The sequence below is a fragment of the Astatotilapia calliptera genome, chromosome 4, assembly GCF_900246225.1.
Source record: "Astatotilapia calliptera chromosome 4, fAstCal1.2, whole genome shotgun sequence".
NCBI classification, from domain to species: Eukaryota; Metazoa; Chordata; class Actinopteri; order Cichliformes; family Cichlidae; genus Astatotilapia; species Astatotilapia calliptera.
This window is the reverse complement of record NC_039305.1, coordinates 10,176,476-10,201,408: the sequence shown is the minus strand read 5'-3', so window position 1 is coordinate 10,201,408 and position 24,933 is coordinate 10,176,476. Positions and strand designations below refer to the sequence as shown.

General features: G+C 38.7%; 3 protein-coding genes across 3 annotated transcripts; 2 read left to right on the top strand and 1 right to left on the bottom strand.

The window, feature by feature from the left end:
• Positions 1–3,457: 3,457 nt before the first annotated feature.
• Positions 3,458–12,118, top strand: cdip1 (cell death-inducing p53 target 1). The gene is made up of 6 exons (XM_026164518.1): positions 3,458–3,625; positions 5,313–5,366; positions 8,459–8,611; positions 9,238–9,390; positions 9,815–10,091; positions 11,565–12,118. Exons 3-6 carry the CDS (start codon positions 8,536–8,538, stop codon positions 11,674–11,676), a joined length of 618 nt encoding a protein of 205 aa, XP_026020303.1. The 5' UTR covers positions 3,458–3,625; positions 5,313–5,366; positions 8,459–8,535; the 3' UTR covers positions 11,677–12,118.
• A 3,713-nt stretch (positions 12,119–15,831) lies between these two features.
• polr3k (polymerase (RNA) III (DNA directed) polypeptide K) lies at positions 15,832–18,477 on the bottom strand. Its single transcript, XM_026164517.1, has 3 exons — positions 18,256–18,477; positions 18,068–18,155; positions 15,832–16,044 (listed from the first exon to the last, which is right to left on the bottom strand). Exons 1-3 carry the CDS (start codon positions 18,364–18,366, stop codon positions 15,917–15,919), a joined length of 327 nt encoding a protein of 108 aa, XP_026020302.1. The 5' UTR covers positions 18,367–18,477; the 3' UTR covers positions 15,832–15,916.
• Positions 18,478–18,562: 85 nt separating this feature from the next.
• Positions 18,563–24,302, top strand: snrnp25 (small nuclear ribonucleoprotein 25). The gene is made up of 5 exons (XM_026164515.1): positions 18,563–18,953; positions 23,528–23,618; positions 23,744–23,849; positions 23,938–24,012; positions 24,110–24,302. The coding sequence occupies exons 1-5, from the start codon at positions 18,726–18,728 to the stop codon at positions 24,165–24,167; spliced, it is 558 nt and encodes a 185-aa protein (XP_026020300.1). The 5' UTR covers positions 18,563–18,725; the 3' UTR covers positions 24,168–24,302.
• Positions 24,303–24,933: the final 631 nt, after the last annotated feature.

Sequence of the window (24,933 nt, the reverse complement as noted above, 5' to 3'; positions counted from 1 at the left end):
CCTAAAGAAGTCCAGACGCTGCTGACTTTGAAGGAAGACATTGTCGGGCTTTGGAAGGAATACTTTGAGGACCACCTTAATCCCACTGACACATCTTCTGTAAAGGTAGCAGCATATGGGGACAAGGGAGACAACTTGTCTATCTCTGGGGGTTACGCCACTGATGCAGTTAAATAACTTCTTAGTGACAGGGCTCCCGGGGTGGATGAGGTTAGGCCTGGGTTCCTGAAGGCTCTAGCTGTTGTTGAGCTGTCTTGGTCGGCACACCTCTACAATGTTGTGTGGAGATCAGGGGTTGTAACTCCTGATTACCAGACCTGGGTGGTGGTTCCTATCTTCAAGAAAGGGGACCGGAGGGTGTGTTCCAACTATAGGAGGATCACACTCCTCAGCCTCCCCAAGAAAGTCTTGCCAGGGTGCTCGAAAGGAGAGCCCATCCGTTAGTCAAACCTCAGATACAGGAGGAACAATGCAGTTTTTGTCCCGGTCGCAGAACACTGAACCAGCTTCACCCTCTTTAGGATACTTGAGAGGGCATGGGAGATTGCCCAACCAGTCTACATGGGTTTCCCTCGAAGTGTCTTATGGGAGGTGTTCCGGAGTATGGGGTGTCAGGCCATTCGATCATTATTCAACCGTTGCATGAGCTTTTGTCTGCATACTGTTTCTGGTGGGTGTTGGAGTCCACCAGGGCTGCCCTTTATCACACATTCTGTTCATAATTTGGTCCTCAGCTGGAAAAAGGATGGAGTCACCACTCTATGTCAGGGACAACTTCCTGCCCCAAGCTGAAAGATTTAGGTATATTTAGGTTTATTGTAGGGTCTACCTTACAATTCAAAAGCGCCTTGAGGCGACTGTTGTTGTGATTTGGCGTTATATAAATAAAATTGAATTGAACTGAACTGAGTGGTGGTGCACTGGAAAGGCTTGAGGAGGTGGCCGGGGAGAGGGAGGTCTGGCATTCTCCGATTAGGCTGCTGCCCCCATAAGTGGAAGAAAATGGATGGATAGATAGATGGAATTTGCAAGTTAAATGGACTGGTTCATATATAGTAATTTCCTATTCAGAGCTTTATATAATATCACCTGTTGCCCTGTGACAACTGGGATAGGCTCCACCTTCAGTGCAACCCTGATTTATATAAGAAAAAGAGAATACATTGACTTTATCTTTAAACACACTCTCTCTTCTCCTCATATTTTTCACCACTGTCAGAGCAACTTTAATTTTCCTTGATATTTCCACTTGCTTCATCTTCTACCACATCTTGTTGTAACTATCTGATACACAGACAGACCTCTACAAGAATGTAGCATAGTACAGAAATGATACAAGCTGGTTCAGTTCTCAACCTTTTTGGTGCTAAAGGACATCAGAGGTCATAAAAGATCAAAGCACAGCAGAATAATAGTGAATAGTAGGGCTGGGCCATATCATACCTTTCACGGTAATACCGATATAATGTTAGGCAACGATAAATATCGCGATACAATATGGGTAAAACGCGCATGTGCAGTGCCTTTGTTTTCATACGCACATGGCAGAAAAAGCATAATGACCGAGAATGAGAAGGGCGTTGAATGAAACAGATGAACCAGAATTGGTTTGTTAAAATGGTGCAACTTCAGTGGTGTGGAACTGGTTTGGCTTTTGTCCGTCAGATACACACCAAAGCACAATTTTTGCTAGAGCATGCTAGCAGGCCGTTGTTATTACCGTGGTTTTGGGAAAATAAGTTGCTCTTTAAATCCTTTGATTTTCTGAAAAAATTGACACTGCCCCTTATAATTCTTATGTATGAATTCTGGTTGTGCTTACTGACCTCGAAACGATTTTGTGTGGTACACTGGTGCTCAAAAAAAAAAAAAAAAGTTTTAGTACGACTTTGCTAAGCTACAAACCCGCACCGCTTGATGGATTGTCAGAGCATTATGGCTATCGTAGTCAGGAACCTCGCGGAGTGAGGTTCCTGACTACGTTCCTGACTGTGCTTCAACATAATATTACCATATTGTGTGTGTGTGTGTATAACCTCTTTTTAAGTTTTGTGGATATTATACATGGTTATGCTCAGGATATGTCAGCCCATTTTCACTGGAAATGCCTTTTGGTTAAACTGCCAGCAAGGAATTTGTATTTTCACTGTTAAATTTTCACTTAAACAGCTGCTTGTTTAAGTGAAAATACATTGATGTTTTTTTTTTCTTTTTTTGCACTAATAAAGTTGGGAGTTGTAAAGTATTTTGTCTCGTGTCAATTATATTGTCAGTTATATTGTTATTGCAAATTTTCAAATGTATATTGTGATAAATATTTTTGGCCATATTGCCCTGCCCTAGTGAATAGTGTAATCAGTCTATCTCTATATATATTTGGAAGTTTAAATATATATATGTCCAGATCTTTAAATGTTTATGAAACTGTAACCCTAAAATTACAGTACCTTGGTTGGGCCCAATAAAAGTGTATTAAAAATGCATTAGGGTAAATTAGATTAAATGCGTAATGATGTGATATATAAAAATCACTTTTTGTCAGCATTTCTTTAATGTGTTCAAACACAAAACTTAGAGACATATTGATAAAACTGTGAGACTGTACACAGATATCCTTATATTTTATGTTTAAATTAATACTTCATAAATTCATTGTCTGCAGGGTTTATTTAATTACCTCTCACCACACTAATAAGCCACCATAACGATAATCTATAACAACAACAACAATAATAATAATGGTTATGGTACAGGAATGGTTATGATAATGGTTATTGTACAAGGCAGAAATGGTTAAGCAAGGACTACTATTAGCACTATTAACTAAAGTTAATATTTGTAGTGCTGAGGGTTGGTTGGAGGTGATGGTCTAGGCACCTTGGGCCAGCTCTGACTCTGAATAGCTGGCGACAGAATAATAAAGCTAAAACATAATAAATATGATGTTGAATATATAATTCATAATAAAAAAGACTAGCTCACTAAACAACAATGGTGCGGTTTATTTATTTATTTTTATTTTTTTACAGCATTGCCATTGTCTTTCCATTATGCCTTCACTGACACTAACATTGTCTACGTTGACTAATTGACTAACGTTGCAGTTCTCCAGTTCGACCGCAGGAGGCCAGTAAACAACGATTTTAAACACTCGAAGGTCAGCTATTAGTTTCAACTGGAATCTTCTGGCAAGCGGTAGATTGATCTCCAAATCACACAAAAAAGCTATATAGGCTTTGACTAATACATATAAACAATGAATATAATGCTGGAGTTCCACTTTCTAAAGTATGCGATGTCGTAAAAATATTGTAATCATATTTAATGCTCTAAATAATTATATAATAAAAATGTAAAAAAGTAATGGTTGTTTACATGCTATTGTTTAATATAGTTTTATTTTTGTCGTGTTATTTACAGGATAAGAAGTTAATTCGTATTTTACTTAAACAAAAGGAAACGAGCGGAATGTGACGTAGAAGTTTTGAGCAGCAGCTCTTGTAACTCCTGATTAATGACGTCAGGTGTAAATCCATCTCGACGGGTGTTGACTCTCCTCAGGAGGGACGGAGCTGCTAACGTCAAGCAACTTCACGCAGCGGGCTGGCGTCTCATCTACAACCAGGTAATCTGGCATTCAGCATACTGACAGTTGCCCCGTTAAAGAGTCGTGACCGGAGACGGTTTTCTTCTCCACAGCCCTCCGGGTCTTCACTCCTTAACCGTTTCTGTCCGCATCTCTTTTTTTTTTCTTTTTACGAGGTCGTTTCTGTGTCACGAATGGCGACGCTAGCTATAGCCAGCTAACCACTGCTACCCAAACAGACATGCTTTAACTAAACAAACACATCGCTGTCTTTAAGATGACCTCAACGGCTGACAGGAAAACACTCCCTGCCGGCTGTCCTTCACGGGTTTCCTTTCTTTCTTTCTTTTTCGTATTTTTTTTAAAATTGCAGAGATGTTGTAGAAATAACGAATGCAACGGCTTATTTTACCGTTCACATCACTCCGCATTGCCTCTCAGTTAGCTAGCTACCCTACCACATGTATTAAATCCAAGCACCAATTTAAATTAACATCGCCGCTGGCTTCCTCTGGCCTCACTTACGTAACTAAGTTATTCATGGTTAGTTGTGCAAGTAGATTTGAGCAGGATTATCCGATACAGGATTATTAAAAAACACCAGCTAGCTGGCTAGTTGCTTATCTGGGAAAACTGTCGCAATAAGTTGGGAGCAGTTACACTCAGTAAACTTAGATATTTGGTTTGTGGAGGCACCGAAGTTAGTACTTGTTATTGCGATCACGTATAAGTTTTCTTTTCACTTTTGTTTTTTGTTTGCTCTGGACACAAGAAGAATCCAAATTTCAGCCTTAAAAAAAGAAACACATACACACACATACAGACACACATATATGTATATATTAGTTATAATATAGTTATTTCTTCTCGTTGGTTGTGAAATTACCAACCTGAGGAAGTGATAGTTAACGTTTGAATCGTTTTTTTTTTTTAAATGACCATTATCATTGTTTATATCGGTAAATGGGCTGTAGTCAACAGGATTTACAAACGGGTTATATAGTTAATTAAAAAAATAGCTGTTATGCAAGTATCTTTATGACATTATTTGTATTTTCAGTGTATTCTAAATGCTAATCAAACCATCCTTTCAGGCCACTTCAAATGTCTTCATAGAACTACTGTGTTATATTTGTTGTCATTTCTGCTGCCCTGTTGGCAAAATTGCTCTTAACAAAGACGTTTATAATCTTAATTAGACTTTTAACTCGGATAAGTAAAGGGCATATAAAAGTGACTTTGGCAAAACTGATTGCAGCTTTTATCTTAGAATAGAATAGAATAGAATTCAGCTTTATTGTCATTGCACATGTCACAAGTACAAGGCAACGAAATGCAGTTTGCATCTATCCAGAAGTGCTTTGGCAATAGATATATTACAAAAATTGGTCTATTATAGGTAGGAGGGTACAAAATATGGGTCTATTATGGGTATGTTACAATGTACACGGTGTGAAGATATGTTATGAATATGCTATAACTATAAGTATGTACAGGCTTGTGACATATTATAGGTTAACAAGTTATTTACAACAGTTTCATTAATGGCTTACAGCATTGTAAGCAGCAGTGTCTTATTTCAGTTCACTGCTAAAGACTGACTTGTTTTTGTAAATTTTAGTGTAAATTTTAATAACAGTGTTGGCTTAATAATGTACTCTTTTAACTTGTACATTTTTAATAATAAAAATAATAATAATAATGGTGAATTTTGCTCATATTACAGGGTGTGGCAGATCTCAGGCTTCTCTGGAGGAATCCCTAATTTCAGTCATATCAGGTAAAACTATTAGTAATAGTAGTAGTAGCAGTAGTATTAGCCCTTTATTACAAAGCAAGTTTAACACACCCAGTTTTTTTTTTTTTTTTTTCATTCTCTTGATTCAAACATTGGCAATCAGAGTACCGGTAAGAGGTCACAGCTGGTTATCAAGTTGAGTCAGCTTAAAAAGTGGTGCTGCTAACAGTATCTGACCAATCACAGTTTTACCTAAGTGTACTTGCTGCAAAACGGCTGACTTTACATAGGAAGATAAAAAAAAAAAGAAAAATATGAAGGATTAAACACATAACAAAGGCTGAACTGAAAATTAGGCCAAATTAGTGCAAATTTGATACAACTTTAGGAAGTATCAAATATGATCATTAGTGCTCAGAGTACATTAAAACTGTTGTGAAATTGCTTGCAGCCAGCAGGAAAAAAATACCAAAGGTAAAATAATGCTGTTGCTTGTCAAGGAAAATCAAAGACTTTAGACACTTCAACTGTCTGTGCACAGATGTCCAAGGGATCTTCTGGGAATGGTGACCTTGTTTTCACTAGAACTCATTGGTCTGTCAGCAGTCATTTCATACCTGTTGATCTCTAATCTGCAATTTAGCCTAGTTCAAGGCAGGTTAGGTTTGCAGCATACGTTACCATGGTAAAATACCCTAGTAAGTAAGGTCTGGTATTTCTTGTAAAAAATACCTAAACAGACAAACATACACAAAAAAACACCTTAATACATTGAGAAAAGAGAAATGTCAAACTGACTGAACTACACCAGTGCTAGCATGCAGCCTCAAAATACAGGAGTGTATGTTGTGGCTCTATTAGGGGAGCTTGTTATTGTTGCTGCTTATAAGTGTAGATGCCATTATAGAAATTGATACATGAGCACATTGGTTAGTCAGCTTTCAGCCCAAAGAAACATCACTGAGTCAGTTAACATAATTGACCTACATTTAATAGGTAGGGTTTGTAGCATATTTAGTATTAGCATTGAGGTTTGTTTCTGACTCAGAAAGAATCATTTGAGGTTTGCTGTGCACATAAGTGTATTTATTTGCTAACGGAAATTAATCTGTGCTATTGATTTGACAGCGACTAGTGTGCATGTATGTTTTTGATAAATAATGTGTTAATAAACAGACATACAATTTTGGTACCGGTACATTTGAAACCCCAGCTAACAAGACTAACTGGCAAAGGAGAATTTTTCTGCAGTTTAATTTCTTTTGTTATTTTTCTCCTCTGCACTTAGCAAACACCTTCTTTAGCATCATATGCTTTGAACACCTTAATATAACTGAGGAATGTGCTGAAATGATATCAGGAGATCACTGGGACAGGCTCAAAATTTGCACCGCTGGTCTTTAAAGTCAATCTTTATTTATTTTGTGGGCATTTCTGTTTATATCAGTTTGAATAAAAAGGTCTCCCATAGTTTAAAAATATAGGGTAGTGACATTTCAACATCAAAACAAACTGAAGTCTAGAGACATTTCAACACTTTCTTTGGTCGGCGAGGAATGATCTAGTCCACACAAACCTCCTTTGTCTGTATACTCGTCTCTGTGTAGCAGCACCTTTCTTTTCCTCTCCAGATAAGCTCACATATTTAAGAAGTCAGTTCACATTTGACTAAAACAGATGGAGGAAGTTTTTTTCAGTGGGTTTTGTTTGTACTAGATTCCAGTGGTACTTTATGGACTTGCCACCGTTTATGTGAGAATTAAAATATTATAATCAATCTTACACAGACATCTTTGGATCAGAGGTGTTGGCGTGCCAGTGCTGTTTCAAAACAGGCCTACACGATTCGTCCACATTTAGTAGAGGCATAGTATCTGTATAACGTACTTAAAAGAAGTCTCAATTTTGGCATTTTTTTTGCCCATTGTTATAAACAGCTTTTTTATTGCAGTCCTATCAGAAGGCTAAAACATGTTTAGCCAGATTTAGGAAAAACCATGACTGTTTTGTAGACATTCCCTCATCAGAAAGACTTCGTTTAGAGTCTTTAAAATTAAGGAGTCTGTTGTATTAACAGTAGTGTAGTCTATTACACATATTTTCAAGTATGTAGAGGTTCATGTATAGATGTGAGAGCCTGCTTCTTTCTGTGTTAGTACTTTCACTTCTCTGACCTAACAGGTGGAAAATGCAAATGATGTGTTTCCTTAGAACAAATTATAGCACCATGCAATAACACAGTCTTTGGTTTTGCTTGTGCCTTAGTGCTTTGGAGTTGTCATCACTGGACATACATACTTTTAAATCTCCCCCCAAAATTGTTGTTCTTCTCCGAGGCATTTGTTGCACCTTACATTCAGACACCATTTGCATTATTTAAGCAGAGAGAAGAGGTGCTTCCTGCCGAAACCTGAGCACCGGGGAAGGATGGAGGAGCTCACGATTGTATTGCTGTTGAAGTTTTCACACCTAGCAGTTCATTTCATTCTTCATTTAATCCAGGCCTTCCCTGGAATTGCTTTTGCTAAAGGCTTCTTCTTAACTGGTGGCTGTCACTCAGGAGGTGTAGAGCAGGTCATCTGGTAATCGGAAGGTTGGTTCCTGCCAAATATCCTTGGGCATGAATCGGTGAATGTATAAAGCACTTTGAGCGCTCGGAGTAGAAAAGCACTATATAAGAACCAGTCCATTTACCATTCTTTACTGCACTCAAGATCATCCAGGTTTTCACACAGTAATCACACTTACTCTGGTCATCTTATGGTTTTTACTGCTTTATCTTGGTTTATAAGACTGCAATTGAATAATTTGGTTTTAGTTGCAAATGAAATGTAAACCCATCATGATATTGTTTTCATGTTCAAATGAACAGTTTTGCTTTTACTTCTGTTTTATTGCCAGGCAGTATTCCTATAAACCAAGAAAATGTGATTAACACTGCCAGCGTTAAGATGTCTTAAAACCTCTATCTTTCAATTCCCCTGAAACTTATGGTACAGTATGTGCAGACTGACATCAGCAGTTACATCAGCTCCTTCATTAGCCTCTCTGACTGTTGATGGAACATTTTATGACTGTGTCAGAGAGTAATGAGCCAGGGGACTCAAACTGTGCTCATTTTTTATTCCTCACAGGGGGGGAAGTCAACCTGTCGAGTTGTGAGTGGAGCTCACGTGTCCGACCCATTTGCTAGTTCAGACATCCGGCCAGTATGTCCAGCGATCCTCCCCCTCCGTACCCCGGAGGTCCCAGTGCGCCCCTCATCCAGGAGAAAAATGGACAACCTGGTAATAAAGCTGAACACACAGGATTGTGAATGTTACAGTAGTGGTACTGGTGGTGACATATGTTCTACATTCAGTGTGAGTGATTCGGTAAACTTCCTCAGTTCAAGAGGAAGTACATCTGCGGCCGTTTTAACTGTTGAAAAAAATTGTAATTTGCTCATTTTAAATCCAGTCTGATTTGAATAATTTAGTCAAAATGTACCTTTTGTAATATCAGTCTGACTCAGTTCTAAGTTATTACAGCTTGGTCTCATTATGGAGCCTACCTACTCTGATATACTAACCAATGAAAAAGAGAAGTTCTTGAGTGCATTGAGAGAATTCAAAAGCAGTTTGACCACTTCCCTACAGTTGATGTGAGAAATTTGGGCACTCACTGAGCTTGAGAGACTTCATTGTAATATTTGCTAGATTGATGAAGAACAGTAAATGTAAATCACAGCAAATAATGGTCTCACCTTTGAAAGCTTCATAGATGACCAGTGAAGTGAACACCCATGTTGTCATGCACTTGCAGCCGTGTACTACTGCAGTTATTTATTTCAGACCACAAACTTCAGTTTGTTGTGTCAGACTTGTGCGGGGCTATCTCCAGTGCCATCTTTTTAATGTGTGCTGTATTTCAGAAGCGGTAAGGACTGGTCCTCCACAGGGACAACCCCTACCTCCAGACTATGGTCCACCACCCTATGAGGCCACACAGCCAGGCTTCCTACCACCACATGTCCCTGGGGAAGGGCCCATGCCAATGCCCATGCCTATGCCTCCACCACCACAAGGTGCGACAGACTATCTGCATATATAGATAAGGAAATGAAGCATCATACTCCCACAATATGTGACTGTCTTCTAAAGCTGTCAGGGCATGTTAGTGTTCATGGTTCTGGACCCGACATGGTGTACAGCTATGCACAGTACAAACTGCAATAGCTGTACACCCCCCCCACACACACACTTCAGCTTGTTAACTTTCATTACTTGAAAATAGTTTATTTGGCTTCAGTTTAGTTTGGTAGAAACCAGAAAATTGAATTAATAATGTGGAAATGTAAAAGATCTAAAAAGAGTATTTTATTGCTCACTGGCTTGTAAATCTATTTTTCCTTTTGGCTCACGTCACTGTTGAGGCTATGGTTCATCTTCTTAAATATCATGACTGCTGTTCTTGTGCTCGCCCACTCTCATTGGTTTGTCTAAATGCAGGTGGCCACTACCCACCACCACCTGGTCACTTTCCTCAACCGATGCCAGGACAGATGGGCCCGGGTCCTGGTCACTTTGTCCACATGGGAGGTCACACAGCGACCGTCCTGGCTCCTCCAGGAGCAGCCACCACTGTGACCGTTCTGCAGGGTGAAATGTTTCAGACTTCACCAGTGCAGACTGTGTGTCCGCACTGTCAGCAGGCTATCGTCACCCGCATCTCCCACGACATCGGCCTCATGAACACACTCTTCTGCCTCTTCTGCTTCTTTGTAGGGTAAGTAGGTCCTGGAAAAGACATCTGGTGGTGGGTTTTCGCTGTTTTTACACATGAGTAATGCCTAAAAGTGACAGTAGTTTTAAATACACAGAACTAGAGCTGGATGATAAATTATGTCAAGAAAATCTGCAAGAATCATATATCTGACAATATAAAACGGTCATTATCACAGAATACTGATTGTTGTTATATTGCTGCATTTCCATTGAGCTAATTTACTTGATGAGACACTTTCTAATTCAAAGTTTCACTTTATTGACACTAGATGCATTAAGTAGCCTAGGTAGTGTTTTGGAAAGTTAAGCAATTATTTTATACGTTTACTCAACACTTCAACAAAACTAAAGTAACTTGACCATTTAACTTGTCAGGAGACTGCAGAATATTGTACATAATATATGTGTGACATATTTTTCAGCACATAATAACGCTGAAAAATATGTCACACAAAGGTCACACATCACCAGCTGCTAGTGTCTCATACTTTGTGGCCTGGTTATGCTCATTGGTGGGAGGTTGTTTTTTTTTTGTTTTTTTGATTCAAATAGTAAAAAAAGAAAGTTGTTTCCAGCTTTAGCTAGATTAACTATTACTAGTTTTCAGAATGCTTTGCATTTGTTGGAAGTTGTTGAAGTAGCTCCCTTATTGGATACTAAATTGTCACTGGAGTCTCACATGTGCTCTTGCTCTCAGACACGCCCAGGTTTGTCCATAGTTGAGCATGTTAGGGAATGTGAAAGACTTCACTTTTATTCATATAGCAGCAAATACTCAAATAAAGCACTTTTATTCTAAGGTAAAGATCCCACAACAATAGAGAGAAAAAAACAACAATCAGACAACCCCCCCATGAGCAAACACTTGTCAGCAGTGGGAAGGAAAAACTTCCTTTTAACAGGAAAAAACCTCTGGCATACCCAGACTCAAGGAGGGGCAGCTACCTGCCACGACTGGTTGGAGGTTCTGTCAGGTTTCTTTTAAAAGGGAGCTGTTTTTACTTTCCACATTCACCACAGTGAAGGCTGTCGTTTGATTATTGTAGGGACTTTACCTTCCAATATAAAACACCTTGAGACAACAGTTGTTGTAATTTGGCAGTATATAAATAAAATAAAATACCCTATAGCGTCCATTACTTCCCAGCTCACCTTTTAAGGACTTTGGAAGATAAAATATTACCTGAACATTCAGACAGATGGTGTTTCAATAATATGTTCTTGACTTAGTAACTTGTTAATCGTGTCTATCTTAAATTTTGCACAACAGTATACTGTGGCATCTGTGACCTTCAACTTTTGCATAAGTGCTGATTGGAGCAGATAAGCAGATGGTGTATTTTTCATGCTTCTGTGTTGCCATGTTCTTGACCCAGTGACTGTTTTGTGAGAGCTTAATGTACGTAACGTGTACAATCATGAGCAGGTGTTTGATTTTCGCTTCATCTTCTGTCTGTCTGCTCCTCGTTCACAGCTGTGATCTCGGCTGCTGCTTGATTCCCTGTATGATTGATGACCTCAAGGATGTGACACACACCTGCCCTTACTGTAAGGGCTACATTTATACATACAAGCGTATATGCTAACCATGGACAGCTGGATGCCACAGAGACAAGTACATGCACACACATAAACCCACAGTGCCCCCTGCTGGTAGTGACAGGCTTCTCCCCCCCCCACCCCTCTACATTTTTGCAAAGTGTTGTGTAGCCCTCTTAAATTGTGAGTGAAGTTTTCTAATTAGTTCACAACATATTTCCTGTATATACCGTTCAGCATACTTCTCTCATGCATTTGAAATGTACAGTTCTCTGACTTAAGCGCAGCAGGTGAAGGCGCTCAGAGGCACACAGGTAAATTTGTGATGTTTCGCATGTGAATAAAAAAAGGAAAAAAACAAAACAAAAAACTGCCTCTGTTAGAGAACGCTGTGAAAATGTCACTTTATTTGAATTCATCTGTGAATTTTGCTCTATAGCAGGGGTAGGCAACCTTTCTGATGACGAGTGCTATCTAAAATTTCCTCAGAAGTCAGTGTGCCATATGATTGCATTAGCAATAAATTTAATAACGCTCTATATTAACAGTTACACACTATATAGAACCACTTGTTCTATATTTATTCGCAGATGTTAGCAGCTATCAGCGAATAGTTATCAGCTATTTTGAAACAAAAAAAAGACACTTTTTATCCATAACAGCAAATGAACTGTACAACAGAAAATACAAATGCTATTTATGGTCTCCTCACAACAATGATAAGAAAAATAAACTGAGCCAATGTGGCATCTTTGTTAATACAGAGATACACATGTTAAAGTGATCTTTGGTCTCCCACTCAGATACAAAGGTCTCTGAGTGTCCAGCATTCAGACGGCTACCTGAGGACACTCTTCGTGTGGGAGAAAACCGGCTCACACAGATATGTAGAGCCAAATACTGTCAATAAGGCCTCTGCAATGTTCTGAAGACAGTTAAACTTGTCAGGTAGTGATGTCCAGCAGGTGAAAATGCAAGCTCCATGAACACACACAGATATGGATTCCAGCTGCTTCGATGTCGCATTAACTGGCATTAACTCAGCCAGTTAATGTGAGACAAATCTAGCTGCTCATTAAAGCTTTCTGGTTTGATCAGAAAATAAAACATTGGTCTATAAAGCTGAAAGTCCCAAAATTGCATTGTGAATTCTGTCACGAGTCTACGGATGTATCCGTGTATCTCCGTGGTGCTGATGCTGTGCTGAGCGGAAAGCTGCTGAAGCTTTTGAAGTGTCGGAATGTGGAAAGCTAACAACGTCCCTCTCACCAGTAGGCTAAGGTCTCAGGAATTCGCATGATAAGGTGGGGCCAGGTTTCACAATGAACTCACCCGAAACTCTGGCTGATTGGGACCCACACCCAGTTTCACACCTTGGCTCAGGCGATTAGAGGATCATCAGGGGGTCCTTTTGTCCCTCTGTGGGGGGTTAGTCCCACTAGGGTGTATGGGACTCTCCACCATTTGACCTTAGAACTGAAGAAGCTTCTCGGATGAGAGGTGAAACGTCTTCAAGTAATTTAGAGAAGTCCAGACGCTTTTCTTTGCAAGCTCCTTTTGACTTTACGTCAGATAAAAACTTTGGTTGTAAGATTCAGATAATTATTTAATAACAGCCAGACATTTTAAATGAGAATAAGAAAGAAAAGTTTTTCTTTGTGCCCCCTTTCCCTGTTAATGCCCTACCTGCCCCCCTGGCAAACCTTTGCTAGACCCGCCCCTGCACAGTTACCAGCTGTCAGCTACATAGAAAAAGGATCCTGGTGTTATTTATCTCTCAGAAACAGTTCATAACTTCCCTTCAACTCATTCATGTCACCTAAAAGGTAAACCTGTTTCTCCATCACCTGTTCAGCTCTGATGATTCAGTAAGGACATCTCCTGGTTTCATCTTCATGTTTCCCTCTCACCAGATAACCAAACCGATATCATGACCAGCAGCTTTTACAGCTGTGGCTCCAGCAAACATCAGCTGATACTATAAATTAATATTAAATAAATTCTAACAACAGCTGATCAAGCTTAAATGTGCTGCTGTTGTTTAACGCGACATCCGCTGGTTTCTTCTTTCTGGCACAAAATGGGCGATAAATAAACAAGAGAGAAAAGCCAATCAGCTGATCATTGATCAGTTTCATGATTGAAGCAGAAACAGGAGAGGGAGGGGGAGAGAATGAGAGAAGAAGAGGCAGCTGCAGCATAACGACAGAATAAATCCAGCTTTGTGTCTTTTTCATTGTAGCTGAAGTCCGGGACAAACTGTGTTCCTTTTCAGCTCAATACGAAACGCGTAATATTTTCTCTGAATACGAGACGATTCCGTTTTTTTATGGGACGGTTGGCAACTCTACTAACTAACCTTGTGAATAAAATAAAGTTCAACATCAGTAACATCAAAACAACCACCCAGCTGTATAGAAACTCTGTCATGCTAGCTAGCACGCAGTACGAGTTATTGTAACTGACTGTAAAAAGTCAGCATAACGAAAATAAACTCCACCTAAACTTGGTTTATATCTGACCCAGACAGACTGCAGGTCATAACTTCTTACCTGAAGTTCAGTTCACCTGACGCTTGGACCGGCGGCTGCCTCGGGTCTCTCCTCTTGCCTCCCCTTTCTCTCATCCACCTGCTGGCCTCCACCACTTGCTAATGTTACTGAATCTGTGGAAGGTCCGCCATAGCCACCACCAAATAACTGAGTTGTTTTTAAACACTGGCCAGCATCTGGCCAATCCACCACCTTTCATTGTTGTACTGTAACAAAAAAATAAATAAATAAATAAAAAAACTATGGTCGTGCCATCAGTTAACCCTTCCTAGGGTTGCCGACCCCTGCTCTATAGCAAGTGTATTCCGACACGGGTTAATTTTTAACTTTGATGTCAGATATTTAATTCATTATTTTAATATTTAGAACTGAACTTTTATTTTCCTTTGTCTGATTATTTTGTTCCAGCAGGTCTAGTGTTTTCTTTTAATCATCGATCCCTTTTGAATGTGAGCAAAATGAACCATTTATAATATTTAGCTACTAAATCTACTTGTTGGGAAAGTCTCAAGATTTATGTTAACCTGCTATATTTTGTTATTAATTTGGGCTATAGTCACAAAATGTCCTGTGACTTACTGTTGAGCTAATGCTCATCAGTGCCTTCTGTCTGTAAAGGTGTTTTATTTTGATGATTGAGTCATTATTTGCACTTTAAGTTAAAGTTCACCTTTGCCCCTCAGATGCATCATTTGTCTAGGGGGGAAAAAAGTGCGACCACCTATGCATCATTTGGTTTTTACTTTGGTTTGCTGTTAGCTGAGTGAATCCCACCATGGTGGCACCTTTTCAGAATTTAGTAGATGGAAGTAGAGCTGACAGACTTAGGGCTCGACTATTACTGATGGACGAACACTTCACAACATCTCAGTAGTGATTTGTCCTGTCGCTGGCCAAATGCTAAGTCTGAGTCGTTTAAGATGATTTTCAAAATAGTTATTTCAAAACAAACAGAAAATTGTTACTAGTGGCACAGTGTGTTATATTTGTTCTGTTATAACGTAAATTTATTTTGAAAAGTCATTCCAAGTCACTCTCACTGATGAGAGGTGCTAACATGTATAATTTAACGTACAGCACTATCATTACAGTGGTGGGACCATCTTCCCACAGAGTCCCTGACTTAGCATTAGCCTTTCCCGATGACTTGCATTGCTCAGAGGCATGTTAAAAAAACAATTACAGATACTAAATAGTGAGCTCTTTGCTAGGAAAAAGCTTTAAATAACAAATTAACTCCAACATTGCGATCCCACTGAATTTAACACCAACAGATACTGTTCCACCATCAGCATGCTGGATGTCTCATGCACCAAGCGCAGAGTTTGTCTGCACGAGTCACACATTGAAACAAGTCATTCTCACTGGCAAGTTCCTGACTCTATGTGCATTTGTTTTTGTTTTCCTTGAGGCTAACGGAGCTCTGTAAGAAAATCAATATGAAATGAAGGATTGCATTGAAATATTAATACGGTGTAACGCACACCATTGTTGTGGATTTTGGTGGTCTGCATTGCTCTAAATGTCTGTGAAATGTATAACTATGTAAGTCAAAGATTTGTTTGACTGTTGTATACAGCTACTATTTTATCAATAAAAGTCATGAAGGAAACTCAATTTTGAAATTGTGAAAGTGGATATTTTATTTAAATATTAAATGTAAAGCAAAAAAATAAATGTTTCTCAGCTGTGCTTGTGAATGAAGCTGAAAAACACAGCTATAGGTGAAAAGGTGTCAATCTCTCCATCGATGTCCGCACTGAGCGTTGCAGCATTTGTAGAACGTGGTCATCGGTTCGTCTGCTGATCTGGTCTGAATCTGCATGAAGTATGCTCGAGGATGCTCGCACTTCGGGCACGTTTCTGTAAATGGACAAGTGCATCATGTCAGTGTGGAATCACTAATACTGTTGGGATTGGCTCATTTAATTTAATTCCATTCGGCCATGCAGTATATAGAAAAATGCACGGAGTAGCATCACTGATACAGGATGTTCCTAATTTTGACAAAGATGCACTTATAAGAAAGTTAAAGCACCCATCCTGCCAGGTTTCTCAAACTAGCACCTGGAGGCCAAAGTAATGTCATCCAGAGTGCAAATACAATAACTTCAGTTTTTCTTAAGTAGAAAAATTACACATTATCGAGGTCTCTTATTAGCCTGTAGTATGTAATTTGTGTTAAATAAATATGAAATCTGGTCTTTATTTAGAAATAATGCTCTTTAGTAACCAATTGAAGGAATATGACTCGTAATGGACTTTAATTCTTTCAATTTCTTGCCCGTGTTGCCATTCACAGGAAAACAACAACCTGCAGAAAGGTTGTTGTTTACGTCCTACCCTGAAGGGGGTGCAGTCCGGCAATGTAATGATGCAAAGACAAACTTTTTCTCACACTTAACAACCCCACATTAATTTTAGCTCTTCCATCCCTGGTATCCATTATAATAGACTAAACCTTCCTAAATTAACAAAGACAGCAGCGGTCAAGAAGTATAAAAGCCACCTCACTAATGATTAAAACAAACAAGCCAACACAAAATGAAATGTACGAAAATGCCATATAAATTACCATCCTCTGAAAAGACAAACACAAACATAGACAGACACACACTGTAATTAAAAGTTTGTATAAAATGCATTTTTACTCAGTGGAGGTCTCTAGCATATGCTGGCTCCCTAAAATGTGACTCAGTCATCATATCATTGACAAACTCCACCTGGTTATCAGGAATTAGAAAAATATATCTAGTTCCAGAGAATTTATGGAGAAGACTTTCACGTTGATGTCATCAAGGGTGGACCAAAAAAAAGACAAAAAAAAAAAAAGACATTCTATTCTTTATAATATAAAGTGTAGGTATCCAAGCTGGATAGTTAAAAAGCTACAGTTGTCTTTCTTAGAGCTTTAATCTATCTGTAGAGTTATGTTTTTATTGGGCTGGGATATTGCAACAGCCCAATTTGTTTTTCAGGCATTCTGTTGTCATTTGGTGGTGTGCTTGTGGTCATTGTGCTGTTGAATGATGCAATTTTAACCATCTGTCAGATAGACAGCCTCACATTTAACTCTAGAATATTTATATACAGAGGAGTTTCTGTTTGACACAGTGACAACATTGTGCCCAAACGTTAAGGTAGCAGCAGCTGGCAGGGACTCACCCTCTTAATTAAGAATGTACTTTGTTTTTCACAGTATTGCACATGAAAACTCTGTTTTTCACATGACTGTTAACTTGAGCTACACATTTGACAGTCCATATTGACAGTGTTAATAGATATTTACCCTAAAATAACGAAAAACTGAAGGACCTAGCTCAAGTGGTTTTCTAAATAATTACATTTTTAAATGGCACAACAAAATACATCCCTACTGTCATCCATGGGAATACTTGGATGCTAACAACAGTTCAGAAGTGCATATTTCCCCTCAGTGTTTTAAAGGAAAATCTGTCCATGGTCAGGTGGGAAGTTTTTGTTTCAATCTGATAAATTGAGTTGATCCAAACACACGCTTGCTCACACACATCACGGGTAAGTGGAAGAAGATGGATGGCTGGCTGGATAACTTTGTTTTAAAAAGTGCTTCTTTTAAAGAGTTTCATTTTGACATGAAAGTGTGTGTTTAGAGTTTTGACCCCACAATACTTGTTGTCAGCAATCACATTGAGCTAATAAGCCTGTATCCAGTTGTCAAAAACTGCATTACAAACCACTCAAAGGCACTGCAGACATTGGTGTTTTGAGCAGGAATGCGGGACGATAGACACAACTTAACTCTCAAGCTAATTAAAAAAACAAAACAATATTTCTTCAACCAGTTAATTTTGCGATTATAAACAGATACATAGACCACACCATAAACTATTTTGATGACACTCACCAGGTGTTGAGTCCACGTTTTCCCACGCAGCAGCTCCACCCAGAACATCATCCACCTCCTTTAACTTCGGATACTTCCTGTTATTTACCTACAGGGGTTTAAACAGATAAGGTGAGGCTCTCAGAAGCCACGCTAACCTTAATGTAAGATGTGATACATTATATGTGAAATATTTCGTCGTTACTCACCTTTCGTGTGATGTTATGTACGTAGGGACAGGTGTTACACGCGAATCTCATGCACTTCTGCCCTTCCTCGACGATTAACACGTTCCCGCAGGTTGGACAGAAAAGAAGCATGTTAAGCACGTACTTAAAAAACAAAACCCTGTTAGATTTTGAACTATTAAACAACACTAGCACTCTGTGGACTCAGCTGTAAACACTGCTGCGTGTGGAGCACCGGAAGAGAAGGAGAGAAAATGAGATGCACCCATATTGCGAGTTCGGTGAGAAACAAAGGCTTATTAAGCGGAACCATGTTTTCTAAGCCCCATTTCCTCGCCCGGTTATTATTGGTGACGGACGCACTTACTTCCACTGGCTTCCAGTTAAATTAGTTTCCATTAAAAAGTATATTTTCCCCAAAGTTATAAATTAAATCGACAAACTGCCTGTTAAGCTGCTTGTCTGTTGAGTAAATTTAGCAGCTGGCGGTGATGGAGGAGGAGCAGAGAGCGGGAACCGCTGCTGCTGGAGCTGCAGAAGGAGGACAATCAGTGAAGGATGAAGAAGAGGTAAAAGAGGAAGATGTGACACATACAGCAACTCAAGGCGAAGAGGAGGAAGATGAGGACGCTCTTCCTCATTCAGAAATCTTGGATATTTTCGAGGAAGGACTTGCTCGACTCGTGCAGGATCCTTTGCTCTGTGACCTGCCGATTCAGGTGCTCCGTACACTACATGAACATGCGCATGTGCATCGCATACATACAGACAAGAGATTTGCATTTATGGTCAAAAGAGACATCACCTCATATAATGACTTATTACAAAGCCATTGGTATACACTCACCGGCCACTCCTAGTATCCTGATCCATCATAAAGGTGCTATGTTGGACTGAGATCTGGTGTCTGTGAATTCATTGTTGTGTTAAAGAAACCAACTTGAGATGTTTTGAGCTTTGTAACATGCTGTTATCTTGCTGGAAGCAGCCTTCAGATGATGGCTACATGTGGTCATAAAGAGTTGGACATTGTCAGCAATAGTAGAGGGTATATATAGGCTGTTGGGTTTAATCGACTCTCGGCTGGTACTAAACATCCCAAAGTGTGCAAAGAAAATATCCCCACATTGCAACAGAAATCAAGACAGCAGAAATCAAGACACATCAGACCAGGCAACATTTTCCCAATCTACTATTATTCAGTTTTAGTGAGTGTGTGAATTTTAGCCTTCCTGGTTTTAGGTGACAGGAGTGTCGCCCCCCCCCCCCCCCCCAGTGTGGTCTTCTGCTGTTGTAGGATGCCTGCTTCAGAGTTTGATGTGTTGCATGTTCAAAGATGCTCTTCTGATACCTTGTTTATAACAAACGGTTGTTGGAGTTACTGAAGCATTCTGGCTATTCTTATCTGACCTCTGGCTTCATCAAATCACTGGTTCTCACGTAGAGAACTGACGCTCGCTGGATATTTTCTCTTTTTCTCTGTAAACCCTGGAGATAGTTGTATGGTAAAATCCAAGTAGATCAGCACTTTCTGAAATACTCAAACCAGCCAACATGCTGCTGTAAAAGTAACTTTTCTTCATCCTTTTGATTCTTGGTTTGATCTTCAGCGTGACATCGGGACGATGCCTAATTGCTACCGTGGCTGTTTAAGTATCTGTAGAAGTTGAAAAGGCTTGTCTTCCAAATTTTCCAGTGAGTGTATAAGGACGCTAGTGTCTGGTTTTGTCTGATTGGTGTTTCAATCTTAAACACGCATGCTTAACTAGCAAAAATGCCGTAACAACCTGTTGTTCAACACTGTAGGTTCAGGTTCAGGTTTATTCATTTATATAGCACATTTACAAACAACAGGGTTGATCAAAGTGCTTAACAATCGGCAAAAAAACAGCAAGAGATTAATGTGAAATGAATGTGAAATATTTATTTTGGTCAACAACAACAACAGATTATCATTTACATAAAGTACTCAATCAAACAGTAACCCAAAAAGGAATAGGCTGAAACCTTGTGGCTTATAATTATCCTATCCTTTACCCCCATAGGAATAATCAAATCCTTAACCTAGAAAATAAATGGTGTTGATAAATAAGTTATATAACAGTTTGAAAAGAAATCAATGATAAATCAAGAAATTACATCATCAAACCAAATTTCTATAACCTTGTATGATACAAATGTTTAAATTCTTCCTGAAAAATGACAAAGAAAAACACATCTTCAGTTCATCATTAGGTCCATTCTATAATTTCACTCCCATAACTGACACACATCTATACTTAACACTGGTTCTTACTTTAGGTATTTCAAACACATAAGACCACCTCAAATCATATTTTCCATCTCTTAGTTTAAACATACTTAAAATACAAATTGGAACATTCTTTTTCATCACTTGATATATCATTTCTAAAGTTTTGGAATATATAATGTCCATGAATTTTAACATAGATGATCCTACAAAAAACTGGTTGGTGGACTCCCTATATCCAACTTTATTTATTATTCTAATAGCTCTTTTTTGCAATTTAAAAATTGAATCCAAATATGTTTTGTATGTGTTCCCCCAAATTTCCGCACAATAGGTCATAAAAGGCAAACAAAGGGAAGTATACAATAAATAAAGGCAGTTCTTATTCAAAGAATCTCTTGTTTTATAAAGAATAGAAATAGACTTGGATAATTTCTGTTTCACATGTTCTATGTGGGGCTTCCAACAAAGTTTATCATCAATAATTACTCCTAAAAATTTTGTCTCATATACTCTTTCAATTTCAACATTATTTAAATTCAGTTTTACTTTAATATTACTTTTACTTCCTTCAAATAACATAAATTTTGTTTTACTTTCATTCAATGATAGTTTATTAAATACAAACCATCTATTTAACTTCATGAGTTCTTTTCCACTGTTTTCAGTCATTTCTTTATGTCCTTTCCAGAACAAAATAAGTTTGTGTCATCAGCAAATATCACATATTTTAAAGTATCACTGGCTGTACAAATATCATTTATATAAAGTAAAAATAACTTAGGTTCCAAAACAGATCCTTGCGGAACTCCACAAGTTACTTTTCTAAGCTTAGATTTCATGTTATTAATACTCACATATTGGAACCTATTGTTCAAGTAACTATTTAACCAAAATTGTATAACACCTCTTAAACCATACCTTTCACGCTTCTGTAAAAGTAAAGAATGATCTATTGTATCGAAGGCTTTACGTAAATTAAGAGTTAACAAACACACCAACAAATATCAAGGGTGAAAGACATAAAACAGGCCCGATGATAGTTAAAACTAATTTGATCCAAAAGCCAAAGTAAAAAAATGAGTTTTAAGACGTGATTTAAAAGAATGTATAGACTCAGAAGTGCGAATAGAAGCACGGAGACTATTCCAGAGTCTAGGTGCTGCAATTGCAAAGGCCCGATCACCTCTGGACTTCAGCTGGGATCTAGGTTGTTCTATGAGCATCTGGCAAGATGATCTTAGTGCCCTCCTGGGGTTATACAAGCGGAGGAGTTCAGTCAGATAACTGGGTGCCAAATTGTTTAAAATTTTAAAAGTAAGCAAAAGAATTTTAAAATCTATACGGTTTTTGACAGGCAGCCAGTGCAAATTAGCTAGAACTGGGGTGATATGATCATACTTTCTAGTACCTGTTAGAAAGCATGCAGCAGCATTTTGAACTAACTGCAAGCGGTAGAGGGAGGATTGTTGGAGGCCCATGTATAGAGAGTTACAATAGTCCAGTCTAGAGGTGATAAATGCATGAATACGTTTTTCAAGTACTTTTAAAGGAATATAGGGCTTCACCTTTGATATTAAACACAACTGATAAAAGCTAGTTTTTACCACTGAGGACACTTGCTTCTCCAATTTAAGAGAGCTATCCAAAAACACTCCAAGGTTTCTTACCGTGCAAGATAGATGGCTGGCAAGAGGACCAAGGGTGTCTGTTAACTGACCCAGAGGGGTATGACTATCAAAGACAATTACTTCAGTTTTATTTTCATTCAGAGTGAGAAAGTTTTTTGATAGCCAAACTTTAACATCACGAAGATAGCTGAACAAAGGTTGTAGTGGGTCAGAGACATCCAAGTTCAGGGGGAAGTAAATTTGGAAGTCGTCGGCATAGCAGTATTTTATAGGGGTCTGATCAGTGAATAATAATAAAAATAATATTAATGATACAGAACAAAATGCAATAAAAATAAATGTAAAAAAGATTAAAAATCACAGGCTGAAGTGGAACATCGCAGCATTTCCAGTTGTTCTCAGGACCTGCAGCAGGCTCTTCAAGCTGCTTGCGCAATAAAAAGCCTAACAATGCCTCCTCTCTTGCACTTTGAAACAAAGAGCAGATTCCTGCAAGGGGACTTTATTTTTCCCAAAAGTTGGGAATTTCCTGTGTTACATGTGCCAAAACATAAAATCCTAAGGGCATGAAAATCTAATTCAGTTATGTAAGGCCAGACACAGAAACTAATTTGCCTACAGTCTAAAAATACAAGATGAGATGACATACAGGGTGAGACTGAACACATCCACATTTTCACTGACATCGAACAAAAGCTTCAACAGTGTGAAAAGAAACCTGTGCTTCGGCTGATGTTTTTTACTCAGGTACTGCGTTTCTCTCTTTTCCACTCCTTTCCACCTTTTGTATCCCTCTGTACACTTTGACTGAACAACTGCTCGCAATAATATCCTTGGTAGAGCAGACTCCTCACAGCAGAGCAAAAGGACTCAGTCCACTGGGAAATGTCTCCAACTGATGTCATAAAAGCCCAAGACCAGCATAAATTGGTTAATTTTTAATGCAATTTTTTTTTACATTATTTGGGGGCTTCTCATTGTCATTATGTTATGCAGTGACGAAGAGACAGGAAAGCAGAGAGCCAGTGAGCGTAGGAAGACATGCAGCTAAGGGCTGTGTTGGAGTCTGACCTCTGCCTCTGCATTCAATCTTGCAGATTACCTGTTGGACCTGTTACCTGCACCAGCTAAACTGGTGCTGCATAGATTGCTTTTTTTATTTTGTCTAAATGAAAAACCTCAAAAATTAATTTCCATATTATATAGGCTCAAAGAACTAGGAAGCGGCTAAAAAGAAAACCGTTCGGCTTTTGTTCTTAGAAGTATGACTCAAAAATAAATTAAATAGATCAAAACATTAAGTATAAGCGAAACTAAAACTAAACTATGAACATCCAGGAACTCCCTGCATGTTTTTGAGACCAAGTGAATTTATGTGCCGACAAAAAAATGAAAAAATATCTATCTTCAGGTGACTCTGGAGGAGGTCAACTCTCAGATTGCTTTGGAGTACGGCCAGGCGATGACTGTAAGAGTCTTGAAAGCAGACGGTGAAGTGATGCGTAAGTGCTGAAGCGGCCTTGTTTTCCGTTTACATGCTTTTTAAATTCGCAAAGCCTTTTATACTCTTCTGATTAAAAAAAATCAGAAAAATCCAAAACATACAAACTGCTTTTTTTCCTCATAGCGATTGTGGTGGTGCAAAATGCTACGGTTCTTGATCTGAAGAAGGCTATTCGCAGATTTATGGAGCTAAAACAGCAACGTGAAGGCGGCGTGAAACACATCAGCTGGTAAACACACTCACAAACACAAGAATGAAAAAGGGCATGTTTAAAAAAAATCTTATTTTTACTCTTTCCCTGTGTTCTGTGTTTCCAGGAGATATGTTTGGAGGACGTATCATTTAGTATTTCAGGGCGAGAAGCTCGAAGATGACAAGATGAGGCTTAAAGAGTAAGTGTATCAAGTTAGCACTTTATTTAACAGTGTTGATAACGCTTATTATCCATTCACCCCCTCCCTTTCTTTTTTCATTTGTGTATATCTTCAGCTATGGGATCAGGAACAGAGATGAAGTGACGTTCATGAAGAGACTCAGGAAAAAGTAAACCACGAAAAACACTGTTTGCTGCAGTCCTCGTGTGTGCTCGTGCTCACAGCGTTTTATTCTTAAAATAACTTTAAAAACAACGTTGTTGTAGTTTTTTAGCCTCTCAAAGAGGCTTCATGTAAATAAAATATTTATAAGTTGTCTCTTTTGTTTCCAGTGTGCAGTTTTGCTTTAAAGAAGCCAGACTTTCTTGTACTTCTTAAAGTCATTATAGTTCTTCAGGTTTTCTAAAGGTATTTGTTTGCCTTTGGACACTGGATGCTTTCTTACTTACTTTCATTCCAGTCCTTGTACCTTTGAGCTATGAAGCATTCAAGCACAAACAAGACACCTAACCCAAAGTATGAATCTACACACTTCAGACATCCAAGCAAAGAACCACTTGAATGTGATATTTAGGCACTTTGTTACTGGCAACCTGTCACAAAACACATGATATGTTCCACTTTCTTATTTAGAGTCTGCAGAATGGTCAGATAAGTTTCACAGGCATAAATAGTATTTTGTGAATGAAGGTGATTTCCAAAGAGCTACTAGCCAAAACCTTTGCATATCTCACCGTGGTGTGCAGCATGTCCTTAAAAAACATTAGTGGAGGCCAAAAGAAGAAATGCAGCAGGTAAACATAATCTGAAAAAAAAAATGCAAATACAAATCCAGCAAAGACCTGACTCAGGACCTGAGAGATACATTTGGCCCTTCAGTCGGTCCATAATATGGTTGCTGAAGCAGGGTGGCTGTCGAAGAGTCATTCTTGAGGAAGG

Bases quoted from the DNA above. Each gene is read 5' to 3' on its own strand.
- cdip1 (XM_026164518.1), top strand. From the start codon at position 8,536: ATGTCCAGCGATCCTCCCCCTCCGTACCCCGGAGGTCCCAGTGCGCCC. The intron at 9,391-9,814 runs GTGCGACAGACT...GTCTAAATGCAG, and splicing joins TATGCCTCCACCACCACAAG to GTGGCCACTACCCACCACCA. The intron at 10,092-11,564 runs GTAAGTAGGTCC...CCTCGTTCACAG, and splicing joins CTCTTCTGCTTCTTTGTAGG to CTGTGATCTCGGCTGCTGCT.
- polr3k (XM_026164517.1), bottom strand. From the start codon at position 18,366: ATGCTTCTTTTCTGTCCAACCTGCGGGAACGTGTTAATCGTCGAGGAA. The intron at 18,156-18,255 runs GTGAGTAACGAC...AAACCCCTGTAG, and splicing joins TACATAACATCACACGAAAG to GTAAATAACAGGAAGTATCC. The intron at 16,045-18,067 runs GTGAGTGTCATC...GTCCATTTACAG, and splicing joins AAACGTGGACTCAACACCTG to AAACGTGCCCGAAGTGCGAG.
- snrnp25 (XM_026164515.1), top strand. From the start codon at position 18,726: ATGGAGGAGGAGCAGAGAGCGGGAACCGCTGCTGCTGGAGCTGCAGAA. The intron at 18,954-23,527 runs GTGCTCCGTACA...ATCTATCTTCAG, and splicing joins TCTGTGACCTGCCGATTCAG to GTGACTCTGGAGGAGGTCAA. The intron at 24,013-24,109 runs GTAAGTGTATCA...GTATATCTTCAG, and splicing joins GACAAGATGAGGCTTAAAGA to CTATGGGATCAGGAACAGAG.